This window comes from Saccostrea cucullata, unplaced genomic scaffold (genome assembly GCF_032062105.1).
Source record: "Saccostrea cucullata isolate Sc308-1 unplaced genomic scaffold, CSIRO_AGI_Scuc_v1 ctg729, whole genome shotgun sequence".
In the NCBI taxonomy this organism is placed as follows: Eukaryota; Metazoa; Mollusca; class Bivalvia; order Ostreida; family Ostreidae; genus Saccostrea; species Saccostrea cuccullata.
This window is the reverse complement of record NW_026933670.1, coordinates 354,163-376,152: the sequence shown is the minus strand read 5'-3', so window position 1 is coordinate 376,152 and position 21,990 is coordinate 354,163. Positions and strand designations below refer to the sequence as shown.

The following is a 21,990-nucleotide window of genomic DNA, read 5'->3' as shown; positions in this document are numbered from 1 at the left end:
ATTTCCTGGTTTATAATCCCTGATTTTCTAAAATGAGCTCGATTGTAATCCAACTTTTAGGCTTATTATACTCTGTGCAATGTAAGTACGTCTACTTTAATTTTTAGTTATTCCTTTTTCTTTTAATATTTGTCACAAAAAATAGTATTTGTGATTATTTAAACAAAAATGTTAATCGGACACGAACAGAAATATGCACGAGATATTTTCTTCCGCAATGTTTGCAATCATGTCTAATTCTAGTTAATATTGATGATCTGATACGATCACCTCTCTATATTAAACTCTTCATGGTTATCTTGTTGATAGATATTCTACATTTTTTATGCTTTTCTTTTGAAGCTTGTTTTCTATAACAAATACAAATTATTTACTTATTAGGTTATAACATCGTTTTTACCGATGTTGGTCTGAGTTTTACGTCAAGTGACAGCAGTGGGCCCTACAAAGCAGTGGACAAAAATTTATTCACATCAGCTCGAATTGATAATGGTTCCGACCAATTTTGGTGGGGAACATTCAATGCATCACTGAAAATCCGCTGGATTTTTATAGTCGTAGGAAAGGGTAATACTACTCTGAAGATATATGCCTTTTTCTTTATTTTAGCAATGGGTATAATCAAAAGTTCATTTTATATCCTACATTTGTTAATTATTGTCAATGAGATAACCAGTTCACATTCAGTATTTAAAAATCTGTTCAAAACAACATTACATAAAGCTTTGTAACATTATTTTGTGAAAAATGTACAATAAAGCCATGTGATAACATTTTGAAATGTCGTTGTGCGGCCTTTCAGGTGATTATAATGTGTATATCGGTAATGGTACAACGACTGACCAACGATATTTATGTAAAAGAATTATAACCCCACCCTCTTATGATTTTGTTCACCAAAATACTTCGTGTATACATGAGTTGGAGGGCAACACAATAACAGTGCTGAGAAGTGGAGATGGGCCTTTCATCCTCACTGAAGTTAGACCAGTTGGTATGGATAATAATATGCGATTGAAAAAATGTGAAAATAAAATGTAAATAGTTCTTAATTGAAAGAAATTATATATAAAGTTTTCCTACATCTAATCAACCAAACAAGCAATGATGAGAAATGATACATCTGTATAGTGAATATCATCAATGAGTATTTTCCTTTTTAGCATGCCCTGAAGACACTCATGGATTTTCCTGTACGCCATGCCATCAAAACTGTAAAGATGGCTGCTCCAAAGTGGACGGGACTTGTACTTCTTGTAAAACTCGCCACTTTGGTAGAATGTGTCATAGAAAATGTCATCATTTCTGTTCAGATGACACCTGTGACAGAGAACAAGGCAAATGCACGAAAGGTTTGTGTAGATCACTAAGACCAGAATGTTTATTTATTACTTTTGATTTCATATGAATTTTAGTTGATGTCCTTAATACAAAATACTTTGTCTGCCAAGTTTACCCTACTAGCCCTCATAGATGCAATTGTATTGGCAAAGTTATTGGAATTTTATTTATCAACATTTTAAGGGTGCATAGACACAGATTTGAAGTAACTCAAATTTTCTGTTTAATATTACGGTATTGCATTATCATTTCACAAGAAAATATAATAAAAATCTTATTTCATCTCGAAATTATTGAAACTTCGAATTTCTGATCTGGTTTGATTGACACGTCCTTGCACTTTCACAAATTATAATTTTATTCTTGATACTTAAGAAAAGTGGCAATTTTGTTGTGTATCAATGAAAAATATTAAAACCATAATGTAGAAAATTCAGAGTAAAAATGTTCGAAAGGAAAACGCTCTCACAGTATATTGTAAGTCCGTGCTCAGTGGTGAGTTCAGACTTTTACAATTGCATCGGTGAATCGTAAACATTGACAATAATAGAGCTCGTGTCCTGTTTACAAAAACAGTTTATGTTTCACGGGTGTATTCAATTTGTTAAACTCTGTACAGAATACTGAACACGGACTGACGATACTAGTAAGGGGTTTCACTTTCAAACATTTCTACTTTAATGCTGCAGGAAGGGCTTTCATTAAAGATAATAAAAATATATCGAACATAAATCTAGCATCTTGGCACATGGGATTCTTTTATGTGTTTTAGAGAATGTGGTGATCATAGTGGTTTTCTTCCTTTGTCTGGTTTTGATTGCTGTCGTTATCATTGGGATCATCGTAAAGCGGTAAGTCCAAGAAACGTTTTTTCTAATGTAATCTTTACATGTACTGCAGCATTTCAAAGAAGATGGGCGCATTTAGCGTGTGATCTGCAGGAATCATTTGTACGAAACATTTATGGTTTAAATGTCCATGATTTGGTTGGCTGAACATAGCTGGTCAGATTTTACAAACACATCCGTAGGTTTTTTTCATTTAGTTTGAGACTTTGTGAGATTGTAACATTTTGTCCGTTTTTCCTATAGGGGGTACTATAACATAGTAATGCATGTTTCACAAAAAAATTATTTAATGCAAAGATGCATGGTACGTGTACATGTACATTACAGAATAAAAGATTGGAATTGATTTCGCTCGAGAACCAAACTGAACAAAAATTTATCGAATTCAAAATTTTAATACATCAGTACATAAAACGAAACAGACAAAATAAATGGTTGTTTGCATGAAAAAAAAAATTTAACGTCCCATGCAAGGCTCGAACCAAAACTTAACGCATCGAGTGCACGTAACAGGTAGCCCAACTTACTGAGCTATCACCGCTACTCAAATAATGATGATTTTAAAAGGAAAAATAAGCACCACATTCACACATTAGAATTTTGGGGGGAAGAGTTCATTTTTCGTGGTCGCTGGGTCTTCTCTCCATTTTTTAAAAATTTGTATTCGTTTCTTTGAATTAAAATACAAACAAATAACGTTTTTAAATCATGGAGAAAAGACCCAGAGATAGAAAATTTTAGAAATTCGTGTTTAGAAATGTACCATTTTGTACCAAATGTCTGATCTGGCCAATTTTCAAATTATTTTTTTTAGCAAATCAAAGTTCAATTTAGGGAAAATATTTTCCTTTCCTGTTGCACAGGAGCCCGAAAAATAAAAAAAAAAATGTTAAAATTTCATTTGACATGTCGATAAAATTTTCACTTTTCAATAACGCCCAGATTCCTGTCGAATGCCAATCAAAAGCGCCCTCGTTCTTAGGAATAACAACTTTATAACAAATACTTCCATAATACTAGCATTTAACATCAATACATGTATCATTATATTGAGCAAATATAATTTTAAATGTTATCCCCATATATTTTCGTGATCAAACAGTTAAAATTTACAAACTTAAGTAATTTAGGATACAGTGTACTGTTATTTTCATAATAGAAATAAAAACGTTTTAGTTTTACCCGGGTTCTTTTTTTTCAGACGAAAAAAAATATTCAAACTGCTTAAGAAGCCAAAACAGCCTCGTCCAGATGACGTCATTGTGACGTATTCGACAACCAATCGAAATGTGGCTCTTCCAAGTTCTAATGACCAACAAGTTCCTCCTTCTCCTCTCAGCGATTGTCCGGTGGAGTACGTCCATATGATTGATGGCCAGAATACAATCAAAATGTCCCCAGTCGAATTTATCAAGTACATGAAAGAGAGGCAAAACGTGGAAACTCTGTTGAAAGACCTGGGGGTAAACTAATGCATGCATGAAGTATAAAGAATTTTGGACATAATGAGAGATTTTCAATAACCTGTACGAAATGTTCCGCCTGGAATATAGGGGGAATTGAGGCGTACTTATGCCTTGTTCACACGGAGAATTTAATTCGCAGTAAATTAATGCGAAGTAAACTAATGCGAATCAAACTAATGCGAATTGAATTGCGTTCACACGACAGCTAATGCGAAGCAAACTAATGCGAATTAAAATTTTACTTCGACAGTCTGGCGTCAGGAAGGCTATTATGACGTCATTTGTAAATCACGTCACCTTATGCAGAAGCAGATGCATTTGACATAATGTCACAGTGTCTGGAGACATATTTTAGTGATTAACACATTTTTTCTTAGATATTCACTCAAAAATAGCACAAACACTTCAAGTACCAACATGACGCATTTGACTTAATTTTGCCATTACGCATGCGTCAAATTTTCGAATTAGCTTCGCTTAGCGTTCACACGGAGCTAATGCGAAGTAATTTAATGCGCAGTAAACTAATGCGAAGTAAACTAATTCGCATTAAATTCTCCGTGTGAATGCTAAGCGAAGCTAATTCGCAGTAAACTTACGTTTAATTCGAATTAAACTCTCCGTGTGAACAGGGCATTAGAGAGGCGTCAATTTGTCTCTCTACATATATGGTGATACACAGGTTCCGGGCGTAACTTAGGCGGAAACCAAGCGTAAATGGGCAGGAATTTGAGGCGAAAAATGCAAATGAGCTACGCCCGGAAAAATAAATGACGCCCGTAAAAAAATTACGCCTGGAAACTAAAATGACGCCTGGAATGGAATTAGGCCTGGAATGTCCTTATTATTATATAATACTATGTGACCTAAAAACCTATATATTTACCATGTTAACAAAGAAAAACATTCAGATTATAATTTACAATGTTAAAGCTAAAAATTTAGCTTTTTGAACTGTAAGAAAACATAATGACAGGTCATTAACATATATCATTAACAAGTATAGAAAAATAACATGAATTTTGTGTATTAGGGACACTAAAACACAACCACCATGATTGAGTGTGTATTTAGAATTAAACTTTTTTACAATACCTGTACATTTTATCACTTCAATAATTATATTGAAACATTTTAGTTACTGACTGAATACAATTCTTCATTTACTCAGCAGTTTACAGTTAGATTCTCACTGCAGCCTCTATCAGACTGATATTTCTCAGAATGTGTGCAAGGACAAACTCAAACATCTAAAGTAATTTTAGGGTCAACCAGTTATAACTATCATTGTACATAATCATAATCAAATTTACTCAAATAGGTATTAGATATTCATGATCACACCTACCAGCAGACACTGTGTCATCCTCAAGAAGTGTAAAAGCCTTAACATTGAGATATCTGCATTTCCTGTTTCACTCACACTAAACTCCCTCCTTCATGATCAAATTCAAACTTAACCTCCTATCTAAAATGACCCTTAATTGATAATTAAATTGACCAATCAGAGGCTTTTACTTCTCCTGAAAGTTCCAGGCGTAATTTTTGTTTCGATCTATTTTCCTGCCATTTTACGCCCGGAAAATCTGAACTTGCCAATTGACGCCCGGAAATTACAAATGACGCCTGTAAGACGTCTCTTCTACTGAGGCGTAACTCTTTGAAAATTCCGTCTCCACCTCAAGTACGCCCGGAATTTGCCAATTCCTGCTCAATTACACCCAAATTCCAGGCGGAATCCGCCTTTAAAATTCATACAGGAAGTTTGAAAATCTGCATGACAGTCCATTGAATTATAAGTGCCCTTAGCATATAAAAATTATAAAGAATGTAAAGTCATTACCTTGAAACTGAAGCCATTGAGAAGTTATATGTTCCTGAGGGAGAATTTTGCTTTACAGAGTCTTCCGGGTTGGCTGATGGGGAGATGTTTTGAGGCAGAAAAGGAGGAAAATAAACCTAAAAATAGATCCACAACATTGCTTCCATGTAAGATCAATTATAACAAAATATTACTTGGCTAATTTGTATTTAGAAAATAGCAACAACTTGCAATGATTGGTGTTACTGTAGTAAAACTTTGGATTTTGCTAGGTTCACAAATACCTATGTAAGATTTATCAAAGGTTTTTGAAGCCTTCTTTTTTCTCTTCCCTAGATGACCGGAATCGTGTTGTTCTGGAAACCCAGGATGATGTTCAGGATCAGAGCGATTATATCAACGCGAGCTATATTTCGGTAAAACGTTCTGCTTTTAAGAGATAACAGTCATTAAAAGATCAAATAGACACTGAAATGTGTGATTATTACTTTCTAAAATTTCTTGTAATATTGTAGTCTTATAGAAAGGAAAAGGCGTATATCCTCACTTTAGGTGAGTGTTTTTGACACAAACACAATTTTTATAAGGTAATATTATTTTACTAATGTAAGTATATTATATGTAATTAAAAAAAAAGTTAATAGCAGCTTCAACTATTTTATCATTTTGTTACTAATAAATATAACCACTGGGCCCTTGTTAGGTCCAGTTACACCAGATACTATTCTGGATTTCTGGAGAATGGTGTGGCAGACTAACTGTAAATGTGTAGTGATGTTAGCGGCGCTGAGAGAGGGAGAAAAGGTAAAGTGTTTTACATGAACATTAATTACCTGGAAATAATGTTATACATATTTCGTATATAAAATATTATAAATACTTCAGGATTTAGGAGTAACTTTTTTCCTTTCTTTGATAAAACATTTCGACATTAGTCAAATAGTTATAACGGAAGGATACCCAATTCTTCATGTTTTTCTTTATATTAAGGAACTCCGACCCTCAGCCAGGAAGGACAACTCTTTAATTTATAATTTAATTCAAAAAGTCTTTAAATGAAGCTTGAAAATTAAATATTTTTATGCAACAATTTTCATTATATGCCTCTCGATGTGCTTCAAGGTTCTTTGCAAAGCTCCATAAATCATTTCTAATTTCATATCATGTTAATATTGATAAAAATTTCTACTTTTAATTAGACCTTTCTGAGAAGTTCAAAACTTATTTTGTAATTGCGATCCAACGTTATGCAAATTGTTTTAGCTTGTTTGTTTTCATTTTGGTGTCATTGTATTATATAATGAATAATTAAATATAAAAATAACAATCTTTGTAAATGGCAGTTTATTCATATTCAATATAGAAAAAATGTTCTAAGTACTGGCCCGACGAATCTGGGGATTTTGGTCCTTTCTTTATCCTGATACAAAATACGGAAACGTTTGATGACTACTTACTGAGAAAAATCTTAATCAGAAAGGTAAACAAAAATAAAAAATAAGACGTTCTTAAAGTTAAATATGTTCACTATATCCAGATTGTTAATTTTATCAATTTTTCGGGGGTTCATTTTTGATTAAATACTAAACCTTTGGTGAAAGGTCTGACTATACCTAAGGCTAAACTGGCAACTCATTTAAATTAATACAGACATTTTTCAATATTGAGCAACTTTTTTGCACACTTTTAAGATAATATTTATATGAATTTATTTTTCATAAAAGAATGAAGAGACCAGAAGATTGGTTCACTTCCAATATACCTCATGGGGAGAAGCAAAAAGACACAAAAGAATTAACACCTTGCTTCGGCTAAGAACACATGTCAATTCATTTGTGTCTTCAGAAAACGTACCTGTAATCATTCACTCAGGGTGAGTTGAGAACACTTTTTAAACTTTCAGAACCTCCAAAATTGTGTTTAACTGTTAGCCCCTCAAGTTTCAATGTTTTCTGAATTAATATAATGATGTAACCGGTGTTTTCTAAACTTATTTATATTGGAAAAAACTCGCATTGCTCATTCCCCTACATTTACCTTAATTTGAAGATTCTTAGCATAGGGTTAATAACACCCTAACAGTATCCTAACAGTATGTTTTTGATTTACGTTACAGCCCTGGTATCAGCAGGATGGGTATCTACATAGCACTCGACTACCTCCTCAAACAGGGCCTCAGAGAGGACTCTATAGACATCATGGACTGCCTGGTCAAAATGAGGTCCCAGAGACCCTATATACTGAGAGACAGGGTAGGAGAAAGAATCTGTATCATTAACATAAAAGAAAATGATGTAATTGGGGAGAAAATAGTTATTTTATTTACAAAATGATGCAGTAATTTAATTGTTAACTGTGGCGGGTGTGGTCGCTCCTTCATGACACCTGATCCCACCTTTGATCGTTTTCAGATGTCCATGTTTGCTCTGATGCCCTTTTGTTCTGTTTCAATTGATTGTTGAGCTTGATTGCTATCTGTTATCTTCATATTTCATATACTAATTGAAATAAACTACATATGAAATTTGAATACTTTAAAATTTTCATATATATTTATCTTATAATTTTCGAATATGACCGTTGTAAATTTTAAAGTTTTATTTGTTTTACATTTTATGCTTGTACAGCGCCTTAGAGTTTTAATATAGGGCGCTTTATAAATGTTTAATAATAATAATAATAATAATAATAATAATATATTTTACTTGAAAAGACGTTACAGTAAATGGTAATCTTACAATCAAGCTCTATGATAGACATGATGACTTTAACTTTTCTATCGTCAACTTCCTGGTACTTATGCAGCAATATACCTTCATCACATGCATACGGAGTTTATACCGGTATATCTCAGTTGATTCGAGATGCAACGGCATTCTCTACGTATAGACAATTTCTAAAACGAGGTAAATTATTGACAAACAAGTTAACGGAACAAGAATTTCAGCAGTCACGTTTAAAGTCATCATTTCGTAAGTTCTATGATCGATACAATGACCTTTTCAGCAAATACTTTTTATCATTGAGTCAAATGCTGACTGACGTTTTCATACTAATTGTTAGTCCATTATTTACACACCGAATCCAACCTCCGATGTTTTGGAGGTCCATGTTTCCTCTGCTCTTATTTTGTTTTGTTTTTAATATGGACTTTTGATGTTGGGTGCTGTTCGTTTTCTCCATATGTTTCCTTGCATAAAATGTTTATAATTTTCAAAACAGGGGGGGGGGGGGGTATTTGTTTTTGATTATACGGGTAAAAATGATAATAAGAAATTCAGTCATCTACATGTAAATAAATTGATATTCAAGAGATAGCTATTGTGACGTTATATCTGTATATTTATGTTACAAATAGACACAAGTATATTTTTGATTTCAGAAGGAGCATCAGTTTCTACTTAGTGCTTTAGAAACTGGTTTTAGAACAGAGCTTCTTGAACGCCTTGAAGAGGAAAGTGATGAAGAACCAACTGAGGATTTATACGTCAATGAACAGAAAACAGAGGAACTCTATGTTAACAGCTGAGAAAGGGACTCAACTGAACCCCAGCTAATACTCATAGTTTTGTTACGAAAGACGGAGTTATTGTGTACATTATCGATTTTATTTGTTTAATAAATATGTACATGCTATACATATTATAACTTTATTATACTTTATTTTATATACCCTTTGTTTGTGTCACATACAATAAAACATACATGAGAAGAATAAAATACTTGCTGTGGCTTTCATCTCGACATTTGATATACAGCCGACGTATTATCAAGTAACAAGTATAGTTACTTCCATTCTTATGTGGACTCCATACAATCTGATTAAATCAAATCTTTGTTACGCTCCGAAATCCTCAGCGACCATTTGAATTTCGGAAGGTAAAAAATATCTGATTTAATCTGATCTAATCACACTGGACTCGATATATTTCATTAAAAATACCAGAGATTAATGTTTTAGTATTTGGATATTTTACAAGTCATTACTGCTAATCTAACAACAGAGATTAGTAATAAATGTGATGACTTCAATTTTCCTTTCATCGCTTTTCCTTATTTGTGTTGCAATGTACCCTTATCACCTACATACGGGGTGAATGTGTTGATCTCCTAGTTGATTCTATACGCAAGAGCTTGCTCTACGTTTGAACAATTTTTAAAATTAAAAAAAAAAGGTTGGATTATTGCTGAGTTGATGAAAAAAGAATTTCAATAGACTCGTTTCAAGACAGCATTATCCAAATGCATATGTTCTGTGGTCGGCAAAATAACCTTGTCAGCAAAAACATTTTCATTAAATCAAATTTTGATGGACTTTTTCATATTGATTGTTAGACCATTACTTACACACTGAATTGTTTCCGTTATTTTCCGATCATGACATGGAGCACACGGCTGGTGAGGCATCGCTGGTCTGCTAGGGACGCTCACTCTCCCATGGCAGCTGATTCCATCTCTGATGTTTTATAGATGCCCTGTTTGCTCTGCTCTTTTTTTCTTTTTCTAGCTCTTTTATATTTTATTTTATTTAGTATGAAATTATTTGGGTATTTCAATACAGATTTATTTCATTTTATCTATGTACTTTGTCCCTATTTTTGGAAACTCAACTCTGTGATGGTTTCAAAAGTCTGTTCAAATTTTTGTGGAGATTTCGATAAAAATGTATTGAACATTCATTGTCCATTCTCCTGAGCTTCGTTCAGTCTCCTCTGAAATTTCGTGGAAAATAGATCATGATCTCCTATATAATAGTGGAAATAGTGAACTGTGTTCTTTTTTTTTTTAAATAATAGATTATTAATAATGAGAAAATAATCAACTTAAGACTTGTTTCTATCTTCTTAGTGTAATTTTAGAGCCCTGCATACTACACTTAAATCAAAATTATTTAAGGCTTGATTATTATAGGATTTTAAATCATTCACAACATCAGGTGTAGAGATATTAAATAGTCCTGTTATTGTAGTATTTATCTTAGAATGCGTCTATTTCCTTAAATTCAAATTAATAGACTCCCAACACCACTTGAAGTGATAAAAGTTTTTGCGTTCTATTTCACACAAAATTATACAACTATTATATAGATTGATAAAATCTCATGACAGGAAATCCTTTGGTCGAGATTATTTTTCTAAAAGTCTGATGAAATATTGTTAAACTTCCTAGTAAATCCAAATTTACCAAACCTCAACTTTTTTAGTATTGTTGTATATGTTCGTTTGCATTACAAGTACTACATCTATATAAAAATTACACAAATTTAGAGCATTAATTGTCATAATGTAAATTTTGAATTTACCGGTTGGCAATAAATACAAAATTTACAACTCTAAAACCATCATGGGTTGGACCAGGTGTCATGGAGGAGTATGCATTACCTCTGTCGACCGGTGCAAACACCCAAGTGCTGCGTGCTCTAACGGGTTGTAACTCATTCGGCCTATTGTAAAAATGTTTATTCTCACCTGAACTAGGAGTAAGACTGTTCTTAAGCGTATATTCAAAATATTCTTAAATGATCTCGCATCAAAAAGCAAATACATTGTCTATTAAAACATTGAATGATTTTCAGATTCTTCTGGTATTAATATAGTAACCTTAATTTATATAACCAAAAATATACAACCAAATTAAAACTGTTACTTTCATCTATTTGATCACATGTTCTCTATGTCTTGTTTATTTGATATATTTAAAGATTGGGAGATTGAAAATCATAAAATTTTGCAAATTTATCAGTCAAACTATTGGCATGGAAAACATGCCTGAAAACTCTTTGTTATACAGTGTACAAAGAAAGCATTTTGAATATAGTTGGTTTTCAAATGTAACATATATTAAAATTTTATAATTCATTATTCCCAATATTGGTTTAAACAAAGAGATGGTTCTGGGATTACAACATATTTCTATATAAAAAGAAGTTTTGAAATTGAAAAGTACATTATATGCAAATTTAGAGTGAGTTCACATAACCTCAGAATTGATCACATAGCAAACCACGTAAATGAACAGGTGTGGAGATGGTAGAATGTCCATTATATAAGCATGATAGAGATGACTTTTTTAATATTATTGCTAATAAAAATTTATACTTTAACAAATAAAGAATTTTTAGATACATATAAAGGAATTAACAATCACATGAGTATAATAAATACAAACCTTTTAAAAATGATTTATATGTTGTAATAACTGCTGAAATAAAAAAAAATATATATATATGCATAATAAAACAAAATATTCTAACAGATAACGATATGTTGCTTAAAAGCAAAAGAAATTAAATAATCAGGGATTAAATATATTTTAATAGTTAATATGGTAATAATGAATAACATAACCCCCCCCCCACACACACACACACACACACACCCTCTCAAACACAGATTATCCAAATATACAATGTTTACTTGTCTAGTAGCAAAATATAAGTGACAGAAAAAAAGTTTGTGAAAGAATTTCTTCAAGTACATTTTTAAAATGTTACAAAGACATTTTCACAAATGTAATAATCGGGTGAATTTTTATATATCTTTTAAAAAGGTTAATAAAAAAATAACCAAAATAGTTTGAATCAATTGTTAAAACAACCTTTTCGTAATGTTTTCACCACGCGATGTTGTATATAAATATATTTATTTTTAAACATTCAAAAATCATTTCTCAGAATGGTACCACAAAACTAATTTAATCGGAACAATTTCTAAAAATGTCACAAAAACATTTCTTCACGAGTGATTTTGTTTTATTTTAAAATAATTAAGGGTTTAAGAACGTTATTTTTTTTATTTATTGAAAAGTTACCTATACATTTTCCTTTAATAAACGAAGCACTTTAATACATTTCATCATTAGAAATCATAATTTTCAAAGAATGAAACACGGCTGATAATGGAATTCGATCACTGATTGATTTTTTTTTTTTTAATTTTAACACAAACCTTTAAAATTTATCAATATGCATATCACATTTAACTTCGCAATATAGATTAAGAATTACATTGTTAACTCCTTTCCCCTGAGTTATTTTGTTATAATGAACCCTGTGTTTTCAAAGATAAAAACGAATATTCATTATGCATGTTATGATTCACTGCATTTTGTCAAAAAATATTCCATCTTCTAAAATAGAATTACCTCCCTTCCCATATGACGTGGCTCTTCCGTGGTAGCCATATTGGAATCTAACGACGATCAACATAGTAGAAAATATCGTCTAAAATCTGATCATTTGGAGACCATCCAGAGCTGATCAGAGTTTCAAAATGCTGAAAAATGTTTCAAAAATATTTTTCTTTCTATTCATCTGCATTTTAGCTGACGAACACGATCATGTGGTAAGCATTTATTGCACAAACCGGTAAACTTCAGTGAAAAAGGCCTCTTTTCTATGCAGTTTTCTGTTCACAGTTGAAATGGTGGGTTACAGTTTGAAAGCAATGAGATAGAATAAATATCAAAGTGTCTTGTAAAGATCAAACTCTAGATCCACTCTCATATGTGTGTTCCATGAACGACTACATGTCAGCTTGACAACAAATTAATGTTCTTGGTGTAAAAAATTTTGGTACGGCGTAAGGTTTCTGGATCCCGTGTAAGTGTGATGACGATGGGTGTATAAGTAGTCTATGCTATAGTGACGTTATAGTGAATTGCCAATTCACTATAACGTCACTATAGCATAATTCAATTGGATAGAGAGTTCTTCGTACTTGGTACCCATAAGCCATGATGATTTTTTGGTGGGTCACGAATGACATTCTATCCACATTCAAGTTGCTAAGATGGAAAACAGACAAGCTTCCTGTCATAGAGTCTCTAATACCAAGCTGTTTTCGCTAGGTGTTCTAAGGATTCATATAGCATAAGCACAATATGCCAAAGTTGTGCAGAGTGATTTTACATCAGAAAATGTGCAAGAACCCATCCTAGATAAACTTGAAAACCAGTCCAACATATTACAGTGTACTGCACTCGGCACACCTTGGCTGAATTGTACACCATCCAGGGCTCTCACACCACTTTTTGGGACTGGGGCCGGGGCCATTCAAATTGGGAAAATTATCGTCATTTTGGGAAAAGTTGGATAACACAAATTCATTTTTAAAAAATCCTCAAATTTTGCTTTTCTAGCATTTTATCATCAATGCTAACTCTGGTTTGAATAAACAGTTAAACAGAACAAACATGGGTATGTAGGCTATTTATGAAAGTACATGTACATTAGCTTTGTCATTACTATCTTTGAGTGTTGATATTGCGGTTATATGTCTTACTGCGTGACAGTCGCTAGACACATAGTCCCGAATTTCCTCGATCACATGGGCAACTTTGCTTACCAATACAGCGCGAGACTGAACATGCCGAAGCGCGGGTATGTTTCTAGGTGCAGCTTACTAATGTTTAAATGAAATGTCTATTTTTGAAACAAAAATGCTGGTTTTTGTCGAAACTACATAACAAGATACTCTGCACTCATAGTTGTATACATTTTTGTAAAAACAATAACCTGGTTCCCCGAACCAGTTTACGAATACATTTGGTGCGAACTGATAAAATAGTAGTACAGTTTCACTTTCATTTGCAAATGTGTTTTGTTTGGGTTTTTTTTTTTTGCGATTAGGTTTTTTTAATTAATATTTTACTCTGGATGGAAATTGGGAAATTTACACCTTTCTTTTGGGAAAAAAGGTACCTTTTTTGCATTGGGAACGGGGCCGTTGAACGGCCCCAATTTTAGAGAATCGAGAGCCCTGCCATCTAACCTTGGCTGTATTGTAGACCACCATTGAGTAGGGCTACTATATAGGCAATATTATTGTGCCCTATTACCTGCACAGTGTGCTGAATTTAATCCTTAAAGAAACATGATTATATAAAGATACTAAATGCATGTTTCTTGATAAATGTTATTGTTACCTGACTGTTCTTGAAGATTTGTATGGTTTGTGAATGTCAGGTGCTTCTTTATTATTGTTTTCAAAGTATTTAGGTTTTCCCCAAGCTGTAAATAGGCAGCCATATCACAAATGTTAGGCAAAGATGTATATATTATAAACTTGAGTCGTACAGCTGAGGTTAGGTGAAGGTGACGGAATCAGCGAGGTTTGCAGAATGCACATAACTGATTATGCTACAAACACCAATACTTTCCTCTACATATTTTCAATTATATAAACCTAGATTTCTTATATTTAACAAAAAAACTTGAATTTTAAAATGATCAATTTCAGATGACTGTTAGACATCATATACTAGGATCAATAAGAAATAATACTTTAACACAATTCATTGAATTTATCAGTAACTAAAATTTTAATGCAATGTTTTCAGCTGGTTGGACATGCTGGAAGCATGCTACACTTTGATACAGAGCTTAATCAAAGAACATGCAGGAAAAATTTCTTAAAGATAAATTATCTGAAAACAGGTTTTAGATTGAACTGCTACAAATAATTGCTGTAAATTGTCATATAAAAATTGACACTTTCTTATATACAAAAACTTGGATTATACAACTAAGTCCAATCTTTTTGTGGGATTTCATCTTGATTACCAACAATTTGGAATTGGACACAATGCTTTAGTTAGCTTTTATTAATTGACAATCTTTTACAGACTTATGCATAGCACATAATGGTATGAAAAAAGCAACTAATTATAACATATTTTGTGCTTGAAAATTGTTGATTATTATTAATAATAATTTTTTTTTTTTTGTAGTATGAAGATGGGGAGGAGGTGGTATTATGGATGAACACTGTCGGCCCCTATCACAACAGACAAGAAACCTACTCCTACTTTTCCCTGCCTTTCTGTGCTGGGCCAAAGGAGAGTATTGGTCATTACCACGAGACACTGGGAGAAGCACTTCAGGGGACAGAACTCGAGTTCAGTGGACTGGACATAGATTTTAAAGGTTTGCAACATAATTTAATTTATACCTTTTTTTTTTAAACTTTCATAGTTCTTGAAAAGTGTTTTCGGTCCAAATATTCAATATGAAAGGAAAAGTAAGACCTTGTGAAACCATGTTTAAGTTAATGTTTTGATGTTGAACAAAGACGATATCAACTATATAAGTGTCGACTGCAAATTTTTAGAAATCTGGTTGTATTTGTAGGTGAGGTAAAGAAGACCGAGTACTGTACAGTAGAACTGACAGAGGAGAAGTACCAGGCCTTCGTGTATGCTGTCAGGAACCACTACTGGTACCAGATGTATATCGATGATCTCCCAATCTGGGGTAATTACATAAAATTTACTGAATCTAAAGTAAAACAGGACATCAAGAATTTAATCTTGTCACCAACATAGTAATGCTTAGAGGGTTCTTGTTGAAAGTTTATGTTACTGACTGAAGATAACAAATTAATGGTATCCATTTTTTAGTACTTTCAGAGATAAAATGGAGCATTCTATTTAATAAGTTTTCTAATTTTGCATTGTGGAAGAAAAATCAAACTATTTTTATTTTGAAAAGGTATTGTCGGAGAGATTGGAGAGAATAAAGATGAATATTATATCTGGACACACAAAAAGTTTGATATTGGTTATAATGGCAAACAGATCGTAGATGTCAACTTAACCAGCGAGGCCAAGAAAAAGCTTTCTGTGGGAAGCAAAATCTCCTTCAGTTATGAGGTGATTGTGATAGTTTAGTTATCAGAGAATAATTACAGTGTTGTCAAAACAAATTCTATTAAATAAAAACAATGGCCATTGATTATTAAGAAAACAATGGACATTTTGGAATGTGGGAATGATTTACAAGGCCTACCTATTGAATAAACAGTAACTGTATTAGTACTTGATGGAGTTGCTTCAATACCAGATGCTATTGAAACAAGAGATAATCATATTATTTACACACAAGTTGCTCTCCAATTTGTTGTACAAAGTTCATCAAGCTTTGATTAGTTAATCTAACTGGGAACTTTTGGGGCTATTTTTGGAATTGTGGACTATTCTGGCAAAGGATATGCCAAAATTCAAAAGTGATTTTTATTCCAAAAAAAAAAAAATGAAGGATTCACTAAGAAAAAAAAATGAATATTTTTTCCAACAGTCATGTTTGAGAACTTCCTTTTAATATGTTTTTAAAAGCTATTTAATCCAAAAGAATGGGAAAATATACATGTATATTTAAAAAAAAAAAAATAAAAAAAAAATATATATATATATATATAGATATATGTGTACTTATAAAGTAACTAAAAATTTACATGTTTACCGTGCTAAGATATGCAATATTGCTTAATACTATTTTTTCTTGGGCTTCATTGTTCGTATTTTAATTTCAGGTACATTTTACTCCATCCAACATCAAGTTTGACAAAAGATTTGACAAGTACTTGGATCCAAACTTCTTCCAGCATAGGGTGAGTACACTGAGTAGAGGTATTGTCATGAGGTATCATGGAGCATAGGATGAAAATAACGTACCATCTAATCCTGAATTCCAGTGATTGGCAAATATATCTTCTGATGCTTCCATATCAGTGCTTAACAAGAACAGTAGATAATGTAATAAATTGATTGGCTTAGATATTGATTTTGAAATCCCTCAGAATTTCATATATTTTTCTCCAACTTAATGTATAAATTTTTCAAGTCCTTTTTGTTTTAAAGTTTGAACCCTTTATGATGTTCTTGTTCAGATCCACTGGTTCAGCATCTTTAACTCGTTCATGATGGTCATCTTCCTGGTGGGACTGGTCAGTATGATTCTGATGAGAACACTGCGGAAGGATTACGCCAGATACAGCAAAGAAGAGGACCTAGATGACATGGTATGTTCTCAGAACGTGGAGCTCGGAAAAGTTAGAATGGAATGTGTCTGAAATTGAAATGGCTACGTAATTTTAAAAAAAAAAAAATGATAGCATCATATATGCCTGTAACTCCTCTAATGATGACCACCTTACATTGAACCCTGATTTCTGATCTTACTTGATTGGAATATTGATCTGATCTAGAGAGCGAGTTCATTTAAATTCTAACACAAATATTTAAAGTAGGAAAAGAACATGACTTTATGAGAAATTTTTGCCTTTTAGGAGAAAGACTTGGGTGATGAATATGGCTGGAAACAAGTCCATGGAGACGTATTCCGTCCTCCTTCTAACCCCCTGCTGTTCTCGTCTCTGATTGGTACAGGGTATCACATCGCTACCGTTGCCCTGTGTGTCATTATCTTCTCTATACTGGGAGATCTCTACACTGAGTAAGTATAGTTTCCCAGAATTATATGCAACGAAAATATAGCAATTCTAACATGCCTAAGCAAAATTTTTAACTTTCTCATTTTCTTGTCTGAACCAGTTATGATTAGAGGAAAACTATATACCCATTCTAATTTATCCAATCACTTAAGGTCATTTGCACAAAAAATTAAAAAAAAATTGAACACTGAATTTTTGCTAAAATATAAAAATTAGAATCTATGGACGGAACATGTAAGAATTTGAGCCACTGAATTTCTTGTACTGTATATTTTTCTGTTTATGAAAGATATTCTTGTTTAGAATCTGTTAGTATATTGAGTCACCAGAATGAGAATTTATTTTATGATCAATATGCTCAGTTTGTATTTAGATGCATTAAGTGACTGTGTGTTCTTCTGATGATGACAAATCATATTGAACCCTGATTTCTGATTTTATTTTGATTGGAAATTATTCACTGAAGAAGAGATGCACACACAGGAATGAATAAATATTTTAAAGCCTAATTGATCTCATAAATAATACTGAATTTGTAGGAGAGGGTCTCTGCTGAGTACAGCTATATTTGTGTATGCCGCCACCTCACCTGTCAATGGATACTTTGGGGGAAGTTTGTATGCAAGAATGGGAGGTAAATAATGGGCATTATTTAGTATTGCTATGAAAAAAATGTTGAAGTCTTTTCAGTAATCCTAAATCTACCAGGCATCAACAAAATTAAATTTATAATCATTTATTAAAAAAATGAATAGCTATATAAAATTTAAAGAAGTAGGAATTCATTTCGTCATCAAAGAATGTAAGAAATGTTCAAAATATAGAAGTCTTTCCTAGCCCGAATTTAATTTCTTCAAAAAAATATAAAAAATCATTGATGATCTTTAAACAGGGAAGATCTGGATTAAGCAGATGCTGGTAGGAGCCTTCATGTTACCGGTAGCTGTATGTGGGACTGCTTTCTTCATCAATTTCATTGCCATCTACTATCATGCTTCCAGAGCCATTCCATTTGGAACCATGGTAAGTTTATGATTTTATTTAAACTCTACAGAGCAAAACATAGTCCAGGTAAATAGGAAATCATTAAAATTGTATGAACTTTTATTGCACTTGGTTAGTCTTGCCAACAAGAAGGCGATCTACATGGTTTATTTAATCAAATATTTCTGATCATATTTCTCTAATGCCCAATGTTATATTTCATTATGAATATTTTGTTTTACCTGGTGACAGGTGGCTGTGACCTGTATATGTATATTTGTCATCCTACCCTTGACCTTGGTGGGAACCGTATTGGGAAGAAATCTTGCAGGCCAGCCTAACTACCCATGTCGTGTGAATGCTGTGCCAAGACCAATCCCTGAAAAGAAATGGTAAAACATTCAAGAAATTCATAAGTGTTAGAAGGAAATCTCAAAAAACCTTAACAGTTTTCTTACAAAGTCAGATTTTATTTATAATCCAAGAAATAAATTTTTATCTCTTTTCTTTTCCAGGTTCATGGAGCCAGCTGTGATAATAGTTTTAGGAGGAATTCTTCCTTTTGGATCCATATTTATTGAAATGTAAGTTCCACATATTCAAAAAAAAAAGTTTTTTTTATGTTTTAATATTCATTTAGAATCCTCCCTTTTACTGAAATATTAATTTAGAATCCTCCATTTTACTGAAATATTAATTTAAAATTCTCCATTTAACTGAGTTACAAAACAAAGAAAACTTTCTGTGGTCTGAAAAAATGATTGAGATTAAAATGATTAAAGGAACTGATTTTATTTGTAGGTACTTTATCTTCACCTCTTTTTGGGCGTACAAGATTTACTATGTGTATGGCTTTATGCTGCTAGTGTTTGTTATCTTAACTATAGTGACAGTCTGTGTGACCATTGTGTGTACATACTTCTTACTAAATGCGGAGGACTATAGGTGGTAAGTATTCAGATATGCCATTCAATGCAAATGAAATTTTCAGAGAATCATAGTACAATTTTACACTTATTTACTCATCCATCACAAAGATACTTTAGATTTCGTGTAGCAAACATGGATGTCACTCTTCAACATTCAACTGTTGCTTTACCACTGACTAAAATTTTGATGTGACTTTCACAATAGTGTGACCCTCTATTTACTAAACATGGTATTTTAGATTTCAAAGAGGTGCAAGAGTCCAGAACTATTTGACTAACTTTTAAATATCCTGATAAACCCTTCTCTTAATATGGTTATATTTTGCAGGCAATGGACGAGTTTCTCTGCTGCTGCATCCACGGCAGGATATGTGTACCTCTATTCATTTTATTACTTCTTTTTTAAGACAAAGTAAGTCAGGACCAACCCTTGATGGAAGGTCTTATTTCTTTATCATTCAGCACAATTGATGTTTGAAAATTTCCTAAATGTTTTAATATTAATGTTATTTAGTCATTTTCAGAATGTATGGGTTTTTTCAAACCACATTTTACTTTGGTTACATGGCATTATTCAGCTTAGCTTTAGGATTAATGTGTGGTAAGTTTTTACTTTATTCTTATTTCTTTAGATGAAAAAATAATCTTGTCTTTCTTAATCTGCTGATTTATACAAGTTAAACATTAAAATGGACTTTAAAAAGTAAAATTTGAAATCGACCATTTTGTATTTCAGGAACATTTGGTTATATCGGCACCAGCTACTTTGTTCGGAAAATATATTCTACTGTGAAGATTGACTAGTGATAGTTTTTGTGTAATGTGAAAGTGATCATGTAGAATTCCTGAATTGGTGATGAGCTGAGTGAAAAGTCCTGTCCATATGGGTGCCATGATGAATGCAGTACACAAAAAAAGCTGTGAATCTCTGTCATCGTTATAAATTGTAAAAAAAAAAATTAATTACCATAGGTCTATGGATCTGTGCATTTAATTCATCTGGAATTTCATCGAAGCATTCTGTTGGGTTTATCATAATAAGGGGATATTTCATTAACCTGACATAATTGGATCATGACTTGGGTGTCCGAGGTAACAGTGAAAATGGTTTCAGTGTATTGCAAGTGATTTATTTGATCCATATCATTTTATTGCTGTTCAGAATACAAGGAGTACATGTTGCTAGTATCTTAAGTTGATGAATACATAGTCAATTTTTTTAAATACATGTACCTGTAGTTATTCTGATGTTAAATTCTGATAAGTTTATGTGATAAGATTATTTTCTTTACATGCATTCCTATCATATTAGGTGACCAGTTCTTATGAATTCTACACAGTGTGTTGAAAGTTGAATGTGAGGTTCTATTTACATACTAGCAATCAACCTGAGTATCCAGTAAATAATATGGTGCTGGTATGTTGCTGTGTGGTTGACTGTGTTTGGATTGTGAGTTGTGTAAACTAATGACAAAAAGGACTTGTCATTTGATTGTCATTGCAATGTGATATTTGTGTTTGGGAGAAGTTTTACATGTGTATATTAAATTATTCACCAATTTCTTTAATCTTTAACCAATGCAAGCAGATTGTATGTTGATGATTCTGTGTAAATGGAAGAGTATTGTTATTATTTATTGTTGACTTGTTTGTTATAATTTAAAGTCATGCTTGCATCTGAGAATTACCTGCTTGTACAGTTCATGTGTATGTATATATGTAAAATCTAAGCATTTTTAATTCCACTTCATCATTTGTATTTGTAAATATGTAAATTTATAAGGGGATGTAATAAAATTGTGTAATGCAGTGCTTCATAAAATGAAGCATTGACCTTACTATCTGAAATAAAAAATGAAAAATATAACTTGTCCTGAAGAATTTTTAAAAAACGAGTTAAATAAGCATCTCAAGATTTCCAGGGCAGTGTAGATTCTAAATTGTTGAAGTAATTGCCCCATATGGATGGGGCCGCATTTGTAGGGAATCAAATTATAGGGAATCGTATAGGAGAAATCTTTAGAAGTCTTCCTCTCAAGAACCACAGGGCAAGGAAAGATGAAACTTATATGGAAGCCTCCTTGGGTAATGTAGATTCTAAGTTGTACAAGTCAATGCCCACAGGGGAAGGGTAGGGCCAGAAAAGGGACTTAAAGTTAGATGTAATATGTAGGAAAAATCTAATCAAGAACCACTGGGTTTGAAAGGATCATATCTACTGAGTATGTGGAAGCATGTGTGGTTAGTATAGATTCTAAATTGTGGAAATAATAACCCCCAGGAGTCAGTTGGGGCCATTGAAATAAACGTGAAAACTTTTCTCAAAACTCACTGATCCAGAAAAGATGAAACTCATGTGGAAGCATCCTG

At 32.5% G+C, this 21,990-nt stretch overlaps 1 protein-coding gene across 1 annotated transcript; it reads left to right on the top strand.

Moving 5' to 3' along the window:
- Positions 1-21,487, top strand: LOC134238880 (uncharacterized). The gene is made up of 28 exons (XM_062720994.1): positions 1-81; positions 382-567; positions 803-994; positions 1,164-1,352; positions 2,114-2,192; positions 3,391-3,652; positions 5,557-5,644; positions 5,814-5,893; positions 5,993-6,029; positions 6,181-6,281; positions 6,841-6,957; positions 7,202-7,350; positions 7,594-7,729; positions 8,860-8,994; positions 15,207-15,402; positions 15,607-15,729; positions 15,967-16,127; positions 16,787-16,864; positions 17,144-17,275; positions 17,543-17,709; positions 18,247-18,341; positions 18,600-18,730; positions 18,944-19,083; positions 19,207-19,275; positions 19,493-19,639; positions 19,949-20,032; positions 20,145-20,221; positions 20,357-21,487. The coding sequence occupies exons 1-28, from the start codon at positions 33-35 to the stop codon at positions 20,422-20,424; spliced, it is 3,468 nt and encodes a 1,155-aa protein (XP_062576978.1). The 5' UTR covers positions 1-32; the 3' UTR covers positions 20,425-21,487.
- The last annotated feature ends 503 nt before the right edge of the window (positions 21,488-21,990 follow it).

Excerpts from the sequence above, each read along its gene's own strand:
- LOC134238880 (XM_062720994.1), top strand. The coding sequence starts at position 33 with ATGAGCTCGATTGTAATCCAACTTTTAGGCTTATTATACTCTGTGCAA. Across the intron at positions 2,193-3,390 it reads ATTGGGATCATCGTAAAGCG|ACGAAAAAAAATATTCAAAC; the intron begins GTAAGTCCAAGA and ends CTTTTTTTTCAG. Across the intron at positions 19,276-19,492 it reads GGATCCATATTTATTGAAAT|GTACTTTATCTTCACCTCTT; the intron begins GTAAGTTCCACA and ends TTTTATTTGTAG.